At 38.1% G+C, this 15,647-nt stretch overlaps 1 protein-coding gene across 1 annotated transcript in view; it reads left to right on the forward strand.

The window, feature by feature from the left end:
• Positions 1-14,313, forward strand: part of LOC139718436 (FK506-binding protein 15-like) — a 150,014-nt gene extending 135,701 nt beyond the window's left edge. The window contains exons 26-33 of the mRNA XM_071629907.1: positions 1,071-1,178; positions 7,346-7,493; positions 8,633-8,856; positions 9,149-9,236; positions 10,036-10,238; positions 10,627-10,910; positions 12,098-12,224; positions 14,239-14,313. Of these exons, the coding sequence (XP_071486008.1) occupies positions 1,071-1,178; positions 7,346-7,493; positions 8,633-8,856; positions 9,149-9,236; positions 10,036-10,238; positions 10,627-10,910; positions 12,098-12,224; positions 14,239-14,313 (1,257 nt within the window). The remainder of the gene's footprint in view (positions 1-1,070; positions 1,179-7,345; positions 7,494-8,632; positions 8,857-9,148; positions 9,237-10,035; positions 10,239-10,626; positions 10,911-12,097; positions 12,225-14,238) is intronic.
• Positions 14,314-15,647: the final 1,334 nt, after the last annotated feature.

Genomic DNA, 15,647 nt, shown 5'->3' on the forward strand with positions numbered 1-15,647 from the left:
TCCTCCACATTGCTCTTTATTAAAGTCTTTGTTTATCTCTGGAAAAAAAAAACCAAACAAACAAAAATGCATTTCTATCACAATTTACAAAATGACAATTTTCACTGTCTCAAGAATTTGACATGACTAAACAATGTAGATGGATGTGACATGCATATTTCAATCCTGATGAGTATGAAAAGAAATTATTCAGTACCAGTGAATAGAACAAAAATGGTCTTGTCAAAGTGGGAAACTGTTGCAGCTCAGTGGTTAAGATCACAGATTTTGAATCTTAAGGCCACAGGTTTAAGTCTGCCAGCAGCATCAGTAATACATATACCAATAAACACAGAAAGGTATTCACATTGCCTCTTTGCTCAGGAGGGGACCTAGAGAGCCTTTGGCCCTTTGGTTACCTATGTTCAGACCTATTATTGCTTCCTTTAACCCGTTGAGGACGAGTCCCAAGTGTACTCAGGCAGGTGTCTATGGAAAATGCGTGTTGTAGCAAAATCAAACCGTCCACAACGGGTTAATAGTGGTCATGTGAAATGAATCCTTGCAACTCAAACTTTGAATGGTGTTACTGAATTACACCCCTCCTGCAACCTGTTGCTTAAAACTTTTTACATGAAAAAGACTCAGGTTGATTTTTAACAGAGTTTTTCCAGTGTTGAAATCAATGGCAGTATCATATCAACCTGAGTTCTCATTTCTTGCCAGAGTTTTTCTCAGGTTATTACACAACAGACCCCTGGAGTTCTCACCAGGAGCTGAGTTCAGGGGCAGCATTTCATGAAACTTGTCAGTCACTGACAATTGTTTATAAGCTACTGAAATTCTTGCTTTTGATTGGCTGAGAGCAGATTTGTCAGCAAAAATCACTCACAAAACAGTTGATGAAATGCCCCCCAAGAAGGGACGTGAATCCATCAGCCCTGTGCTTGCCTACATTCAGATGTATTATTGCTTCCTTAGCAGCCATGTGAGATGAATCCATTTCAATTGAAATTATGAATGATATGATTGAATCACACCCTTCCGCCTGGTCTTGACCCACACTTTTCCTGCCCATTCTTTCACCACAGGTCAAGAAGGTGATGAACAACGTCTACCACTCCCTGCGCAGCGAGATCGACGCCAGCGAGAGCTACAAGGGCGGCGAGGTCCTCAACCTCATCATGAACACCATCAAGGTGAGCGTGGCAAAGGTCGGCAAGTAAGAGCCCCGACCCCTGCACAGGTTTGCTGCGTACGACCCTTGACCTTTCCCCCTTCCCAACACAGCCTCGAGGTTGTGCCATGTTATCTCCCTCTCCGAGGCTTGTGTGGTGACGGCATTTACAAATTGTGATTGTGCTCAGTCAAATTTTGTGTGGAATGGCAAGAAGTGCCTTAGACTGGGATACAGACTTTAGAGTGTGACCTTATGACCTTATGACCTTATGTCAACCTCAAGTGCTGAATGGATATTCTTTTCTTCAGACTTTTATGTGGCCTTGAAAGACTTCACTGTTAATGCAAGATGATTTTAAACATCAATTATTTATCACACACTAATTGACCCTTAGTGGGGTCACGTGACCAGAAATTTGATTTTATCAGTGAAGTGGAGCTACCATTTTTTTGTAGAAAACAAGCAGACTTGTTTGATCAGCCAAAGTCTGGTTATACAATGTTGTATTCATGTTGTGGACGTTTTATTTGGCATATTTGCAAAACTCATTGATAGCATGCAAGAGAAATGTAGTAGTGCGCAGACAATTTGCAGCATAATTTCTAATAATAAAAGCAACCTTGAAACCATTGGTAATGATTACAGTATCACCGTAATCACTACCAGCGCATTAACTTTGACATGGGGTCATGGTGAGGTCGTCACATGGCTGAAAGTTTTAAAGCAGTGCCATTCTTTAACTGCAGGTGAATTGAGAGACAAATGTGTTTTGTGCAGTTTGACACTGCCTATGTATGCTGTAAATGAGAGCTATTTTGCTATAAACCGTTATATATGAACATATTGTATTATTTCACCTGATTCTAAATCAGCTATGTGCTTTTACTTTCCCTGGGGGATATACATATATATCATATTTTTATATACTCTCATCTTCTAATTATATTACTCCTTTTTGTAATCTGTCTATTGCTATCCATATCTTTCTGTGTGGTATTGTTACTTTGCCCTTTTTTTTTCTACATATCATTCATATTACAGTTACAATGTATGTACACGTATAACTATACTATAGCAGTCTCATTATTTACCGCACCGCACACTATTACTGACATGCTGGTTGATGTGTTTAGTATTGATGTCATTTATTAAAAACTTGTGTGATTATAACCTGCATCCTGCAAGAAAGGGCATTTGATATGTATATTTCACTGCTTGAGGTGGTTTTAAGATATCTGGACTTCAATTGCATTGAGCTAGGAAAACACACACACACACACACCTAGACATGAAAGTACCAACATAAAAACACAGTTAAATTGTCCTTGACAAGTACGCTTTTTAGTTGATCAGGACTTTCATTGGTTTTGGATGCCTGCAGTGGTGAAGTGCTGACGTAGTACGAGATTTTGAGAGCATGGGGCTGAATTTTCCAAAAGCTTGGATGAAACAGATTTATCATCACAGGCAAAATTCTGTGTTGCATCTGTGATTTTTGTTAACTGTTGTGTATGATACATGTAGATATTATGCCATTCACTAGAGGTTAATCGTGTGAGGAAGGAATATTGCTGCAAAGCTGCTGTAAGCTACACTTTGAATGTCGAAACCAGTGCACTCCAACTTGCCTCCTGCGCTGAGTCATTTGTCGAACATGCGTGTATTGTGTTCAGATAATCTGAAGTAACTGTGCATGCCAACTCGCAGGTTTTGTTTTGTAGGGGAGAATTAGTAGATCATGTTTTTGAGGAGGTGGGTTTTGATTTTGAGACTAAGTATTCCAAGATGATTGAGTATATTATGTGTCAAGAACCATGCATGATTGTGCAATATTAGCCATCTTTATAAGCATAACAGCAAATTTGCGTAGTTGGATCACTGTGACCTTGCCATGTTTTCATAGATGAGGTGGAATGCATTGTTACGCAGGGGACACAAAGTAAATGTCGTAAGATGGATTATCAAAATTGTTTGTCAACTTCTTACAATTTCTTGTGGTTTTTCAGTTCAAAATATATCCATCAACATTGATTACTATGTTACTGTGTGCTTTGTTGAAATAAATGAATTTTGATATGAAAATTTGTTCAGAATGATGACAACAGTATTTTTAGGGGGAAAAAAAAGTAAAAATGCAAATTTTACAACTCTGTTTTTTTCTCTTTGGGAGTGATGCTTTTTCGTGTCTTATGTTAAATGTAAATACATATATGCCTTGATTTTTCTCTAGTTTGATGTAGCCAGCTTTTATGCTACAAAACAGATAGAACTCTAGTGAATCTCAGAAGAAGGAGTCATAAATGTTGATTTAAGTAGTGAGTAGAAGTATTCAAGTCTATGCAACACTTGCAAAGTCTTATAATTTGTAATGTCATTCTGAAGAGAAATCAGCAGTGTACCTTTTCTTTTAGCATATAGTGAAATAACTTTTTTTCTATTTGATTTTGCTGTTTTGATGTCGCCAATCTTCAGATAGTGTCATCAATGACTGATTTAATTCAGGCATAAAGGGAATTCATAGTCACAAACTGCCTGCTTTTGTCTTTCCTGCTGAGGTGTGCATAGAATGACATTTTTGAAAGTCATTTTGCATATATAAATATATAAATAGGGAGTTATATATTTACATTAAAGTACATATCAGTATATTCTAGTATGCATGCATGCAAAAGCTCTGTTTCATTTTGTTGAATGAAATTCTTTTAAAAAATGTATGACAAAAAAAAATAAATCGTGTATAAATTTGATAAGTAATACCGTGGTAGCTCAGCTGTGAATTCATTTGCTGTGTGTTTAATTCCCAGCATGCTGTATTCCCTTTAATCATCTTTTCGTTTTATCTGATTTGTATTTATATCATTTAATTTGTGTGGTGTTTCGTGTATGTCTGTGATGACAAAAATTAAGTGTTGTATTCAAACCATACCTGTAAATATTCAAAGTCACTCACTTATGACAGAGTCAGATACTAAACTGGACAATGCTGTGATTACAATAATGTTGGGTTAGGTGTTTGTCTTCTATACACTGGGACAGTAGTCTTCAACACAGTGTTATAATTTGGTGTATCAAAGATACCCTTCGTCATGGCACTGGCAGTTTTAGTGTATGATCATATACATAAGAAACACAATAGGCAGAAACAGTGATCGGAAGTCACTCTTAGTCGGTTTTATCCTCATGAATTAGATGATCACAGAATTCTATTATTTATTATAGGCCTACCAGTATGTGGTTTTATGCTTTTGAGTTTTCCAGTGATTGGTGTCTGTGCATAACTTGTATCAAACCAGAGTGATGCCAGTAACTCAAGGACTGTAAGTCAGACTACCAGAGAACTATACAGAAACCTACAGCCATGGATTGGATGCTTTTGGTTTGTTAACAATTTATCAGAGGTCAAGGGTTAATTGTCTATCAGGAAGATGAGAATCGAAACAAAATGAGACAAAAAATGTTGATACGGAGCCATATATTTGTAGTAGGGTATTATTAAAAACTTGTATCAAAAACCGACAGCTCTTGAAAATAATTAATCATCACAAGAACAGAGACTGCTGGTTTATCTGTCTCTTAAAAAGAAAAAAAAAAGAACATCACAGATCAGTACTGACAAAAGGGTACTTATCACATAATGTAGACATCTACGATATACAATGTACAATATATACACAAACAAGTATTATGGTCTCCAGATGAGTAGAAATGATTTTGAAGTGAAAGTGGCAATGTGAAAGCTGGACAATTATTGCTCAACTGGGGGTCATTAAACTTGGGTCGGCCTATAGACAGAGGTGTGACTGGACATTTCTGACCAGAAGGTGGCGCTGTTGTAATCCAAACTGTGTGAGTAAGCCTGCTAGCTTGTAAAATGCCCAAAGGAAAGAGGTTGCAACTCACTTGTTTGTTTGTTTTCAAGAATGCTGCAAGAAAACTAGAAAACTATGAGAAATCCTTTCTTTTTGTTTCTTAGATTTCCTTTTGCATGAACATCAATAGTGCAACGTGGACATGGAGACAGAATTGTGATAAAGTAAAGAATAGAAAGTTGTCTTCCCGTCATGAATTCTACCGCAGAAGATTTGCAAGAACGAGACATGATAACATTTTAACATAGCATGCTGCCTGTCAGAATTTGTGCATGATATAAGTCTGATTGTTATGAAGCTGCTATGAAAGTGCAGTTTCAAAAGTAAATACCAAGGCACTCAGGAGTGTTCAATTCCAAGTGATTACTTGATTTGAATTGTAGATGTGATAATTTGTCTACAAATTTATACCCAAGCATGTTATTGAGCTTACTGAACAAGGCAAGTTTATTTGTGTATGATTACATGTATGTAGAATTTTGTTAAGGTAAAGCAATCAATATGAACAAGCAGGGAATAGTGTGTACATTATTATTATTGTTATTATTATTATTATTGCAAAGGAAAGAAAGATTGATATAATACAAAGTTTTGCTTAATGACTGGAGGTTGATTTCTTAAGTATTTCAAGTTGTGTTCATACACATTGAAGTCACTCTCTATAAAATTTAAGTAATCTGCAAAATTTCTCTAATTTGAACATCAGCCACAATATTATCATTCTAAAAAAAAGAAGAAATATTCAAATCTGTTTTCAGAGCCCTGGAATGAACAATGGGTGTATAATATGGTGATCCACCATTTGTTGCTATCAACAATTTTCTTCACTGAAGTCAAATTGTTAAGTGGTTCCTGCCTTGGATTCTGTCGTAAATTGTTATTATGTGACCAGGTGAAGTGCTATGTGTACAAGCTGTATATATTCAAAATTTACCTCGATATCACTGATGCTGAAATGTTATGTTGAGAAGGTTAAGTTTTTGCTATTGTTGGTTTGTTTGTCTGTATGTTTGTTTTCAAAATAAGTCAAAAGTTATGAGTGGATTTGGATGAAATTTTCAGGAAAAGTTGATAATGACATGAGGAACTGATGAATAAATTTTGGTTGTAATCTGGTTGACCGTCCGAATCCAGGGTTATAATTTTTTTTTTTCTGGAAGTCTTATGGAAAATAGGGCCATTTTCAGCATATGTGCTTGGCAAAGGTCTGCGCTTTCCGAGTGCTTTTCTAGTTTTGTTTGTTTGCATCCTGTAGGCCTTCTGCCCTTTGCCCTAAAACCCAGATGTTCAAGTACATGTATATGAATCTGTCCATTTCTCTTGATGCAAATGGGTATAGGCTAGATGGGAGAATGATACAGAAACCAAGAGGGAAAAGATTGCATCCTAAACTCGTGGCATTTTAAAGGAGATGAGTTGTACCTTGTATGTTGTATGAAGCATGTTTCTACAACTAGGCATGATATAATCTTGACAGCTATTTGATCACTAATAATCTTCTCTTCTTTGTTTTTTCATACTTTTGTTGTGTGCAGTCATTGTAAATGCTGTGCAAGGTTGCAACAGTTTTCCTTTCTTTGTAGTGCATGTGACGGGTTTATATCATTATAGAGATTTTTGGTGCTGTGCCATTAAAATTAGAATTTAATTCACTTGTAGAATGCTTTTTTCCCCCCCACCACATTGTTATCTCACAATCCAAGTCCACCAAAACTTGGATGACTTTGCTACTGATAGACAAATTGCCCTACGTCAATGTACATAAGCACTGAATTGATTAGTGTTTTAGTAGTAGCCATCATAAAAAAATCATGGGCATACATACTCGAGCAGGATTCAAACCTACAACCTGATCTCCAGACAGGTGTAATCTCCACTAGACCACCGAGCTTCCGCCCAACAGCAAGTGTTGTCTCTAATCCTTATAGCATGCAGCAGATACTGCATAATTACTTGAATTCATGAAATTCTTCGGTTGAGATGTTTTCATTGCAACTGATTGACAAATTGCCCTACATCGATGTAAATAAGCACTGAATTGGTCAGTGCTTTAGTAGTAGCCATGATAAAAAATCATAGGCGTATATACTCGAGCAGGATTCGAAGCTACGACCTCCTCTGGACAGGTGTCATCTCCACTAGACCATGAATTCGAAGTTGGATGGCTTTTGTAAACTCTTTTCTTACCAGCCCGTTTTGCCTTTGGCATTCATGGGTAGTCATTTACTGCATCATGTAAACTAATTGCACCTTTCTGTCTTTCTCCCTCTATCTGAAATAAAGTCTTATGATATTTTTTCTTTTCCGTTTCTACAAGGTGACCATGATGAAAGTGATGAAAGACGCTGCTAAGAAGGCATCACAGGAAGACGATGAAGATGAAGAGGAGGAGGAGGAGGAGGAGAGTGAAGAAGAAGAAGAAGAGGAGAGTGAGGAGGAGGAGGAAGAAGAAGAGGAGGAGGATGGTGAGATGTTCTTCCATGCACATCAGTGAAATGCTGGTGTTCAGATGTAGCTACCTGCCAAGAAATTTGAAACAATAACCTTGCAATATCTGTACAAAATACAATACAATGCAGTTAATCTTAAATATGCTCTTCCCTCAAGGCTCTGATTACTGTAACATACAAAATTACATAAATAGGAAATTTATAAACATAATTCAAAATAATAGTGAAAATAATTTTGCGTGAGCTTCAATCTACCGATTGGACATTTGGAGTGAATGTACATGTAGAATACATTGTAGATATGTTTTCAAAAGAGTTGACAAATTGTCCGATGATCAAGAGAAATGAATCCACAGCTTCGACGCATTGACTGTGAAGGTCCTATCACTAGCTAGATTACAAGTGATTTGGTAGCTGAGTTGAGAATTTGTGGGCAAGTACACTATGATCATTTTCTATTCAGGATAGCACCCCTGCAGATGCAAGTCTTAGCTGTTATCTGACAGAGTGTGTAGGTGAATGTTTGCTGATAGTAAAGGATCAGTATAAGAGTAGTATCAGCAGAAAAAAAAGGAATATACATGTATGTCTTCATGATTTTAGCTGGTCTTTTCTAAATACTTATAAACTGAGTCTTCAACTGTGCCCATGGTGTAGGGTCTTTCTTTTTGGGTTAGATATTGCGTGACAGCCATGAATGAAATATCGATTTATCACCAAATCTCTGCCACATTTTTCAATATGAACTACCATAATCCGTGAATAAAAGTTAGTACCATAAGGACATACTCGTTCTGTATCCTGTGAGAGTTGTTTGTTTGCTTGTACAATATAAATTAAGTTTTTTTTTTCTCTATTGTGAAAGCTCTGAAGTACAAATTTGTGTCCCTTGCATAAGGCTGCGTGGTGGCTGGAGTATTATCACGTATCCCATGATGCTGTAGGATAAATAATTTCCTTCTGCAATCTGCTTTATTCAGCTGAATATGATGTTTGTCACTTACATTTTATAACCTAAAAATGCTGTGTAAAGACTTAAGGTTACTTAATATGAGAAATTCATCAACCTATTTCATACAAAAAAAAGTTCAGATTTATTGTCACAAATTCATTGAAAACTGCTGACTCATTTCCATTATTTTTCATTCTGGTAGAGGAAGAAGTTGTCACGAAAGCACCAGCTAAGAAGACTGTCAGCAAGTCTGAGTCAGCTGTTCCAGTGAGAGCAGCCCCTCCCTCTGGACAGACCTCTCAGCCTCAGGCCTCAGCAGCAGCAGCAGCAGCAGACAAGAAGGCAGCTATAGTGGAGGAGTCTGTGAAGAGGGTGGAGGAGCAAGTGGTGGAATCAGCCAGACCTCAAGAAGAAGCTCCCGAGGAGGCTGATGAAGAAAAGGAGGAGGAGGAGGAAGAAGAAGAAGAAGAAGAAAAAGAGGAGGAAGAGGAGAAGGAGAACAAAGTGGTGGAGGAGGAAGCAGTTGTCATGGAAACGAGCCCTGCAACAGAAGCTGCGCCGTCCAGTCAGGCTGTCCCTCAGGAGGTTGCCAGCGAACCCACAAAAGATGCGGATGTTGACGGGGTGGGAGAAGAGAAGGCTAGCACCATGGAGGAGAGAGAGAGAGTGGACTCGTTGAAAGAGGAAGAGGAAGAAGATGCGGATGCCGATGATGAAGGAAGCCAGCGGGACGATGACTTCTGGTCTGCTGAGGGCTCAGAGGGAGAAGAGGAGGAAGGTGGGTGGAATGGGTGCAAACAACAGGGGTAGGTTTCTTACCATCCCTACTACATACTGATTTTAATGGCAGCTGGAAATATCACATGACCGAAAATTCAAATGTAAATTAATGCATGGTTCTGATTGGGTTCAAGAGCAGAGCACATTTGATGCTCTTGAAATAGATATAAACTCTATGTGTTCTTGGATGATGTTCATGAATACAAATTCTTGAATCCTAATAGTGCTTGAAGACTACATTTTGGGTCACTGTGGAAGGAGTCAAAGCTTGCCAAGAAATAGTTGTGGTGGTCATATATGCGCCAGTTTTATGTTTTTATGAATGAAAAGAAATGAGCGAAGCTGTCGTCAGAATGAGTTTTCACTGCCCTGCTAGTTTGAAAGTTTATACTTGCAAGACCAAATGTCCAATGTATACAATGCAGGTATAGCACAAAGAAATACATGTACATGTATCTGTCCAAGTTTTTTTTTTTCATTCTAGTGTAGGCATTGTCCATATTCAAATTATATAAACAACTGAACAATGTAACTGAACAATGTAACAACTGAACAGGTAAGGTCCATGTGGTGTGCATTTGAACACTCAAGAGGAAAAAAGCAAATCAGTGCTTAATGTATGACCAAGCGTAGTTACAGTTTATTCCCCCCCCCCCCTTTTTTTGAGTTTGATGCACGTAAACTCAACTAATATCATTGTAGCAAATGCTAAAGATATTAGTCCATATACCGAGGTATACATAATACATGTATGTCTCTGGTAGTTTGTCAAACATAATACACAGTTGGTTGAACATGCTTCAAATTTCTGTTTGATGCTTACAGCGAGCACCACGCCAGCTGTTCTTCTACCCCCAGGACCACCTGAGGCTCCGCCCGAGCCTCCACCAGAGCTACCCCCAGCCCAGGGTGGGGCAGACATGGAGGAGACTGATGCAAGTCACCTGGATGTTGGAGGCGAAAAGCTCCGAGCACTCAGCGACATCCCTGACCTACCAGGAGAACTGGATGCCCCCGCGGAGGACAAGGTATGACCTCTTAACCTCAGGAAAGGAAACTGGATGTCAAGCAGATGAATGCATACATTATGTTATACTGTACATCAAATAGAATGCTTGAGTACCAAAGTGTGATATCATGACCATTCTTTGCCATGGAAACGAGTTCTAAACAATCTTACCTGACCTGAATATCTATGAATGCTACTGCTGCTACTCATGCTTGCACCTGGTTCTAAACCCCAGCTATATCAAAAGACTGCGACATCATCACTTTGGTATTCTATGAAAGCAGAAATATCATAACAATGACTTCATAGAGGGATATAATAAAACAACAACAGAAAGAGACTTGTGACTTTAAGAATTGTTTTTGGTTTATTTCTCTTTTCCCGTCTTTTTTTTTTAACTGACACAGAAAGAAGAAGCTGAGGATGAGGATGCAGATCCATTCTCCCCACCAGATGCTCCCGATGGAGATGCGGTGGAAGAGGAAACCAAAGAGGAGGAGGAGGAGGAAGAAGAGGAGAAGGAGAAGGAGGAGAAGAGAGACGAGACCAGTGGTGTTCATGCTGTGGACGTGCCATCCCTCCCCACCGTACTTGACCGTGAACCCCCTGAGCTGCCTCCGGAGCTGCCTCCAGAACTCCCTGAGGATGAGGAGGAACCCAAGAAGGCGAAATCCAAGAAGGAGGACATCAGGTACAATGCTGTCATTCACCCATTTCCCTTTGCTGACAGAAGGCAGTAGAGGGCGTAGTTCGTTAGCTGGTTTACCAGTGACTGTACAAGTCCAAGAAAAATTCTTGCTGCAGTTACAGAAATCTTTCCTTCGTCTCTGTAAGAAGTCAGACTACATCAATGGTAAAGCGATGATTTGTGGTAAACTGGAACTAATATCTTATTGCAAGGATGGCAACACTGAGTAAATTTATATCGGCCCTGACTTTTGCGCTTTAGTTGCGATACTTTTTTCATGTACAATATTATGAATACTTTTCTTTAACCAGTATTTAAGTGAAATATATTTGATGTGCAAACACATCCATAACAAATTCTTCTAATCTGTGACATCATGGTGACATATGTTGGCTGTAATCTGGGAGACATGCCCACATCTGGATGCTCATCAATTATACAGCATCTTGTATATAAGTCTTCTTGCATTATTTATTCGCATCCTGCAGCAAAGCTTCCACATGTCTTTATGTGTGCATGCCTTGCTCTCACTCTTGTGCTGTGCAAACTCTGATATAGATATGATTCATGTCTGCGTTTTCACTACCCATGTGTAAACGTCTTGGCAGTTTCTTGGACATCATGAGAACATTGGCCATTAACCCATTGAAGATTTTGCTACAACACGCATTTCCCATAGACACCTGCTCGAGTATACTCGGGATTCATCCTCAACCGGGTAAAGGTCCTGTTTACCTTTGGGAGCAGTGATTTAAGAAATGTTCAAGACATCACGTTTGATGCATATGTGTAGGTCAGTTGTATCACAAAACATCCTACTATATAAAATTTTTGCAATAGAGCCTAAAGTATACAAGGGAGATGTCACTATTTTTCTCATTAAACCATAACTGTAGACGGTTTAGTCTGGAAACATTCTTATTGTAACTATTATTCACATTTTGTGTATTTAACAATACTTAACATTGATTATACTATTTCAAATTTTTACAGTGGTTGTTTCTATCCCTAACTCACATTTTAGAACTATTTTAAAGCACTAATGCTGGGTTTTTGTTTCATCTGCAAATGGTAAATTATGCCCTTAAGATTGTCATCATTATGAACAGAGTGTGGTTGTGTCTCCTTTTGACATCAGTTTTAGTGAATCGTTCCTCTCTCATGCCTATACATCCTTCTCATCCATGCAGTAGCGGCATCTTTGGTGATGATGATGATGACAACCTGTTCTCCATCCCCGTCACCACGAAGAAGAAGGCGGAGAAGAAGAAGCCCACACCAGCCAAGACTACCAAGAAGACCGAGGATGAAGAAGATGTGAGTAGATGTTAAAGGGATCATATAGTTTTGGTTGAGACTTAACTTCAGGTTTTTATCACTTCTTGGTGAGATAGTGAGAAACCTCATATGAAATTTGAAAGAGCTTGTAATTCCATAAGGATTTCAACGTTTGTTTAATGAAAATTGATTTTGAAATGGCTGAGATATCCAAAACAAAGTGATCCTAATAAAGTGTGGGGCCCACATTTTATTAAGATCATTTTGCTTTACTTTGTTTTTGGATGTTTTAGCTATTCCAAACCCGATTTTCATTAAATAAACTTTGAATTCCTCTTAAAATGGTATGCTGTGTACTATTTCACAGTGTTTTCTTGATACATTGTACCTCGCAAAAAACTTAAAGCCCAATTTTCATCTCCACCAATACTGTACCATTCCTTTAAAACATCATTCCTGTTGTCATGGATACCAATTCCAAATTGTTCCCTGTCCTCTTTAGAAAGCATAGCACACCCAATAATGTTTATTTGTAATATGTAGACAGACAAAACTTATTCGCTGAAAAGGACATGCAGAAAAATAATTCTCTAATTATATACCAAGAACAGGTCTGAAGAAAATTTTTCCAGTAGAAAAATGAAAATTGGTGATGTTTTGACAAACCAAATGAAGAGCTGCTCAACACCTACATCACACAGAATTGCCAATTTGTCATACTCTATGAACCCGTTGAGGATGAGCTGACTTTGCTACAAAATGCATTTCCCATAAACACTTGTCTGAGTATACTCGGGACTTGTCCTCAATGGGTTAACTTCGTCGGTTGAGAAAGGTGAGGGCGTTATGAGTGCCACTAACCCTATGGTGTAAGTGGTACCTTAGTGGCCTTATCTTTCTCTACAAACAACTTTAAGAATTCCCAAGTGTTTGTATATGTCTGATGTTTTTCCCAATTTTTTTGCTGCTCTTTTTATGCCTCCACCAACGAAGTGGCCGGAGGCATTATGTTTTCGGGTCGTCCGTCTGTCCGTCCGTACGTCCGTCCCGTTTTGTTTTTGTCGATATCTCAAGAACCGTGTGGTGGTTTTACATCAAACTTGGTCTGAGGGTATATCCTGGGGGATAATACTTTGTTTGGATTTTAGGGTCATGGGGTCAAAGGTCAAAGGTCACAGGTTATTTTGTAAAAAAAAGGTTGAAAATTCATGTTTTTCTCCATATCTCGCAAATGGTTCAAGGTATATTCATGGAACTTAGTATATATGCTTGTTCCAATGGGCAGTGATTATCTAGGGAAGTTGGGGGTCATGGTTCAAAGGTCAGGGCATCAAAGGTCAAGGTCAACTCCTCAAAATATCACTACTTTCCTTATATTTGTGCAATGCCTGAAGGTTTTTTTTTTTTACTTGATGTATGCATGTATTACCCGATATATATTCTGTGGGAAGTTTCTTGCCAAAAGGTCAAAGGTCAAAAGGTCAAGGGTCAAGTGAAAGTGTTGAATTGCACTTTTTCCTCCATATCTCAAAAGTAACTCAAGGTATCATCATGAAACTTACATATTTATGCATGTTCAACCTAACAGTGATTCTCTTTGGAACTGTGAGGTCAAAGGTCAAAGGCCAGATTTAGATAATGCTATTTTCCCATTTGATACTGAAATTATACTTTTTCTCAATACCTTGAAAATTACTCAATGCATAAACTTATAAAAGGGTCAAAAGTCAAGTAAAAATCATCAGTTCCCCCAAATACCTGCACTCTGACATTTTAATCATTCATCCAATTGAACCTAGTTCTAGGAAAGTGAACATTCAGCACATTTGTGGCAAACCTGTCATTTTAATATTTTGCCAATTGTGTGAAACTGTCATCACACATTGTCAAGACATTGTACTATAGACCTATTAGGAGAACCATGCATTATGGCGGAGGCATATCAGTCGCCGTAGCGATATATCTAGTTCTCTGATGTTTTTTTCATTCCAAGCCATGTAATATCAGGGTGAAATTTTCTTTTAACAGTTAATTTCATTTCTTCTACTTTCAGCCATTCAAGCCTGGCCCACCTCCTCCACTCTTTGGGGACGATGATGACGATGATGGCATGGACTGGTTTAGCTGATCCCGTAATCGTCCAATGTCTTCCGTCGTCAATTTTTGCAATAGTAGTGTAATGTTATCCAGCTCCCAGCATTGCTAGCACTCGATTTCGTTTTGCAAGTTGTCTTGGATGAACTTGGCACCATGGTCCAAAATCGTGGTGGAGGAGTTTTCCAGCTGTGAACTCTTTAACCCGTTCCATACTGAATTCTGAAATCCCCCCAAACTTAATACACAGACCACCAGGTTCCCATATGGAACGGGTTAAAATAATTGTCAAAAATTATCAAGTGCCTTTTGGATAGCTGGAATGAAAATGGCGGTATTCAAATTTATTTTGATCCGGGCCATGCCTTTTTGTGAAGATGTGAAATCCGCGAACTGACAAATGTCAGACCCACCTTATCTTGAATAGCATCTGGCAACAATATTCAAGATTAATGTCTTGAGAGAGGAAGATATATAAATAAGTTCTCTTCACTCCTTACTATTTAGGCTCAATTCAATTCAGCTGAGGAAAAATGCATTAATTTGGCGGTATTGTAGTTATTTATGAAGTCACATACATTTCCACATTTAGTACGGAAATTTATGATGACTTCAACAGGTTTAATTTGAATCATACAGAGTTGACTGTACAATACAGTCTGACTGTTCCTACATGTGTTTTACATATTGTGTGAAATTCATGCTGTAGAGCTAACCTTGGCACAAAGATTTTGCGCCATTTTGATTAAATGTGTATGGCTTGGATGTGGTATATCAATCCTGACTGAGTTGAAATCATCTTGATAGTAAACTGTACCAAAAAGATATTCTTTAATATATACTTCTTGTTCCAAAGTGTGCACTCCAGTTACACAGATTGTATGTCATCTCATTGCAATTACATCAATAACTGTACATGGGATTCTAGTTCTGTTCTGTGTCAATCATCAGATTAAATCTAAAAGGTTGCTAATGCCATAGATTTTGAACGGTGTTATAAATCTCGTCTTTACCCCCTCTGCTAACGTGATGTCATTGCCCCAAATGAAAACTTGGTTTCTATGGCAACTATTGTTTTTCATTGTAAGTTTACCTCCATGTGCCCGTTGTCTTGCTGAAAACAAATGGGACAACTTCTGACCAAATTATGTATCTTGTGTTCCTTTTTCACCCAAGTGACAAAGAAAGTATTAAAGAAAACATATGAAACAATGTTCTGTGTGGTAATATAGAAGATAATTAACAAAAGCAGCATAATTTAGACTTATGTCTAGTTTTCTCTTGTAGCGCCTTTTAGAGAGCACATCCCACTCAAAAATGAGTTTAGGTTCTTTTCAAACTTTTCAACAAATCAGGAGAGTAAAAAAG

This window comes from Diadema antillarum, unplaced genomic scaffold (genome assembly GCF_040938485.1).
Source record: "Diadema antillarum isolate AM-2024a unplaced genomic scaffold, OU_Dant_1.0 scf00000094, whole genome shotgun sequence".
Classification (NCBI taxonomy): Eukaryota; Metazoa; Echinodermata; class Echinoidea; order Diadematoida; family Diadematidae; genus Diadema; species Diadema antillarum.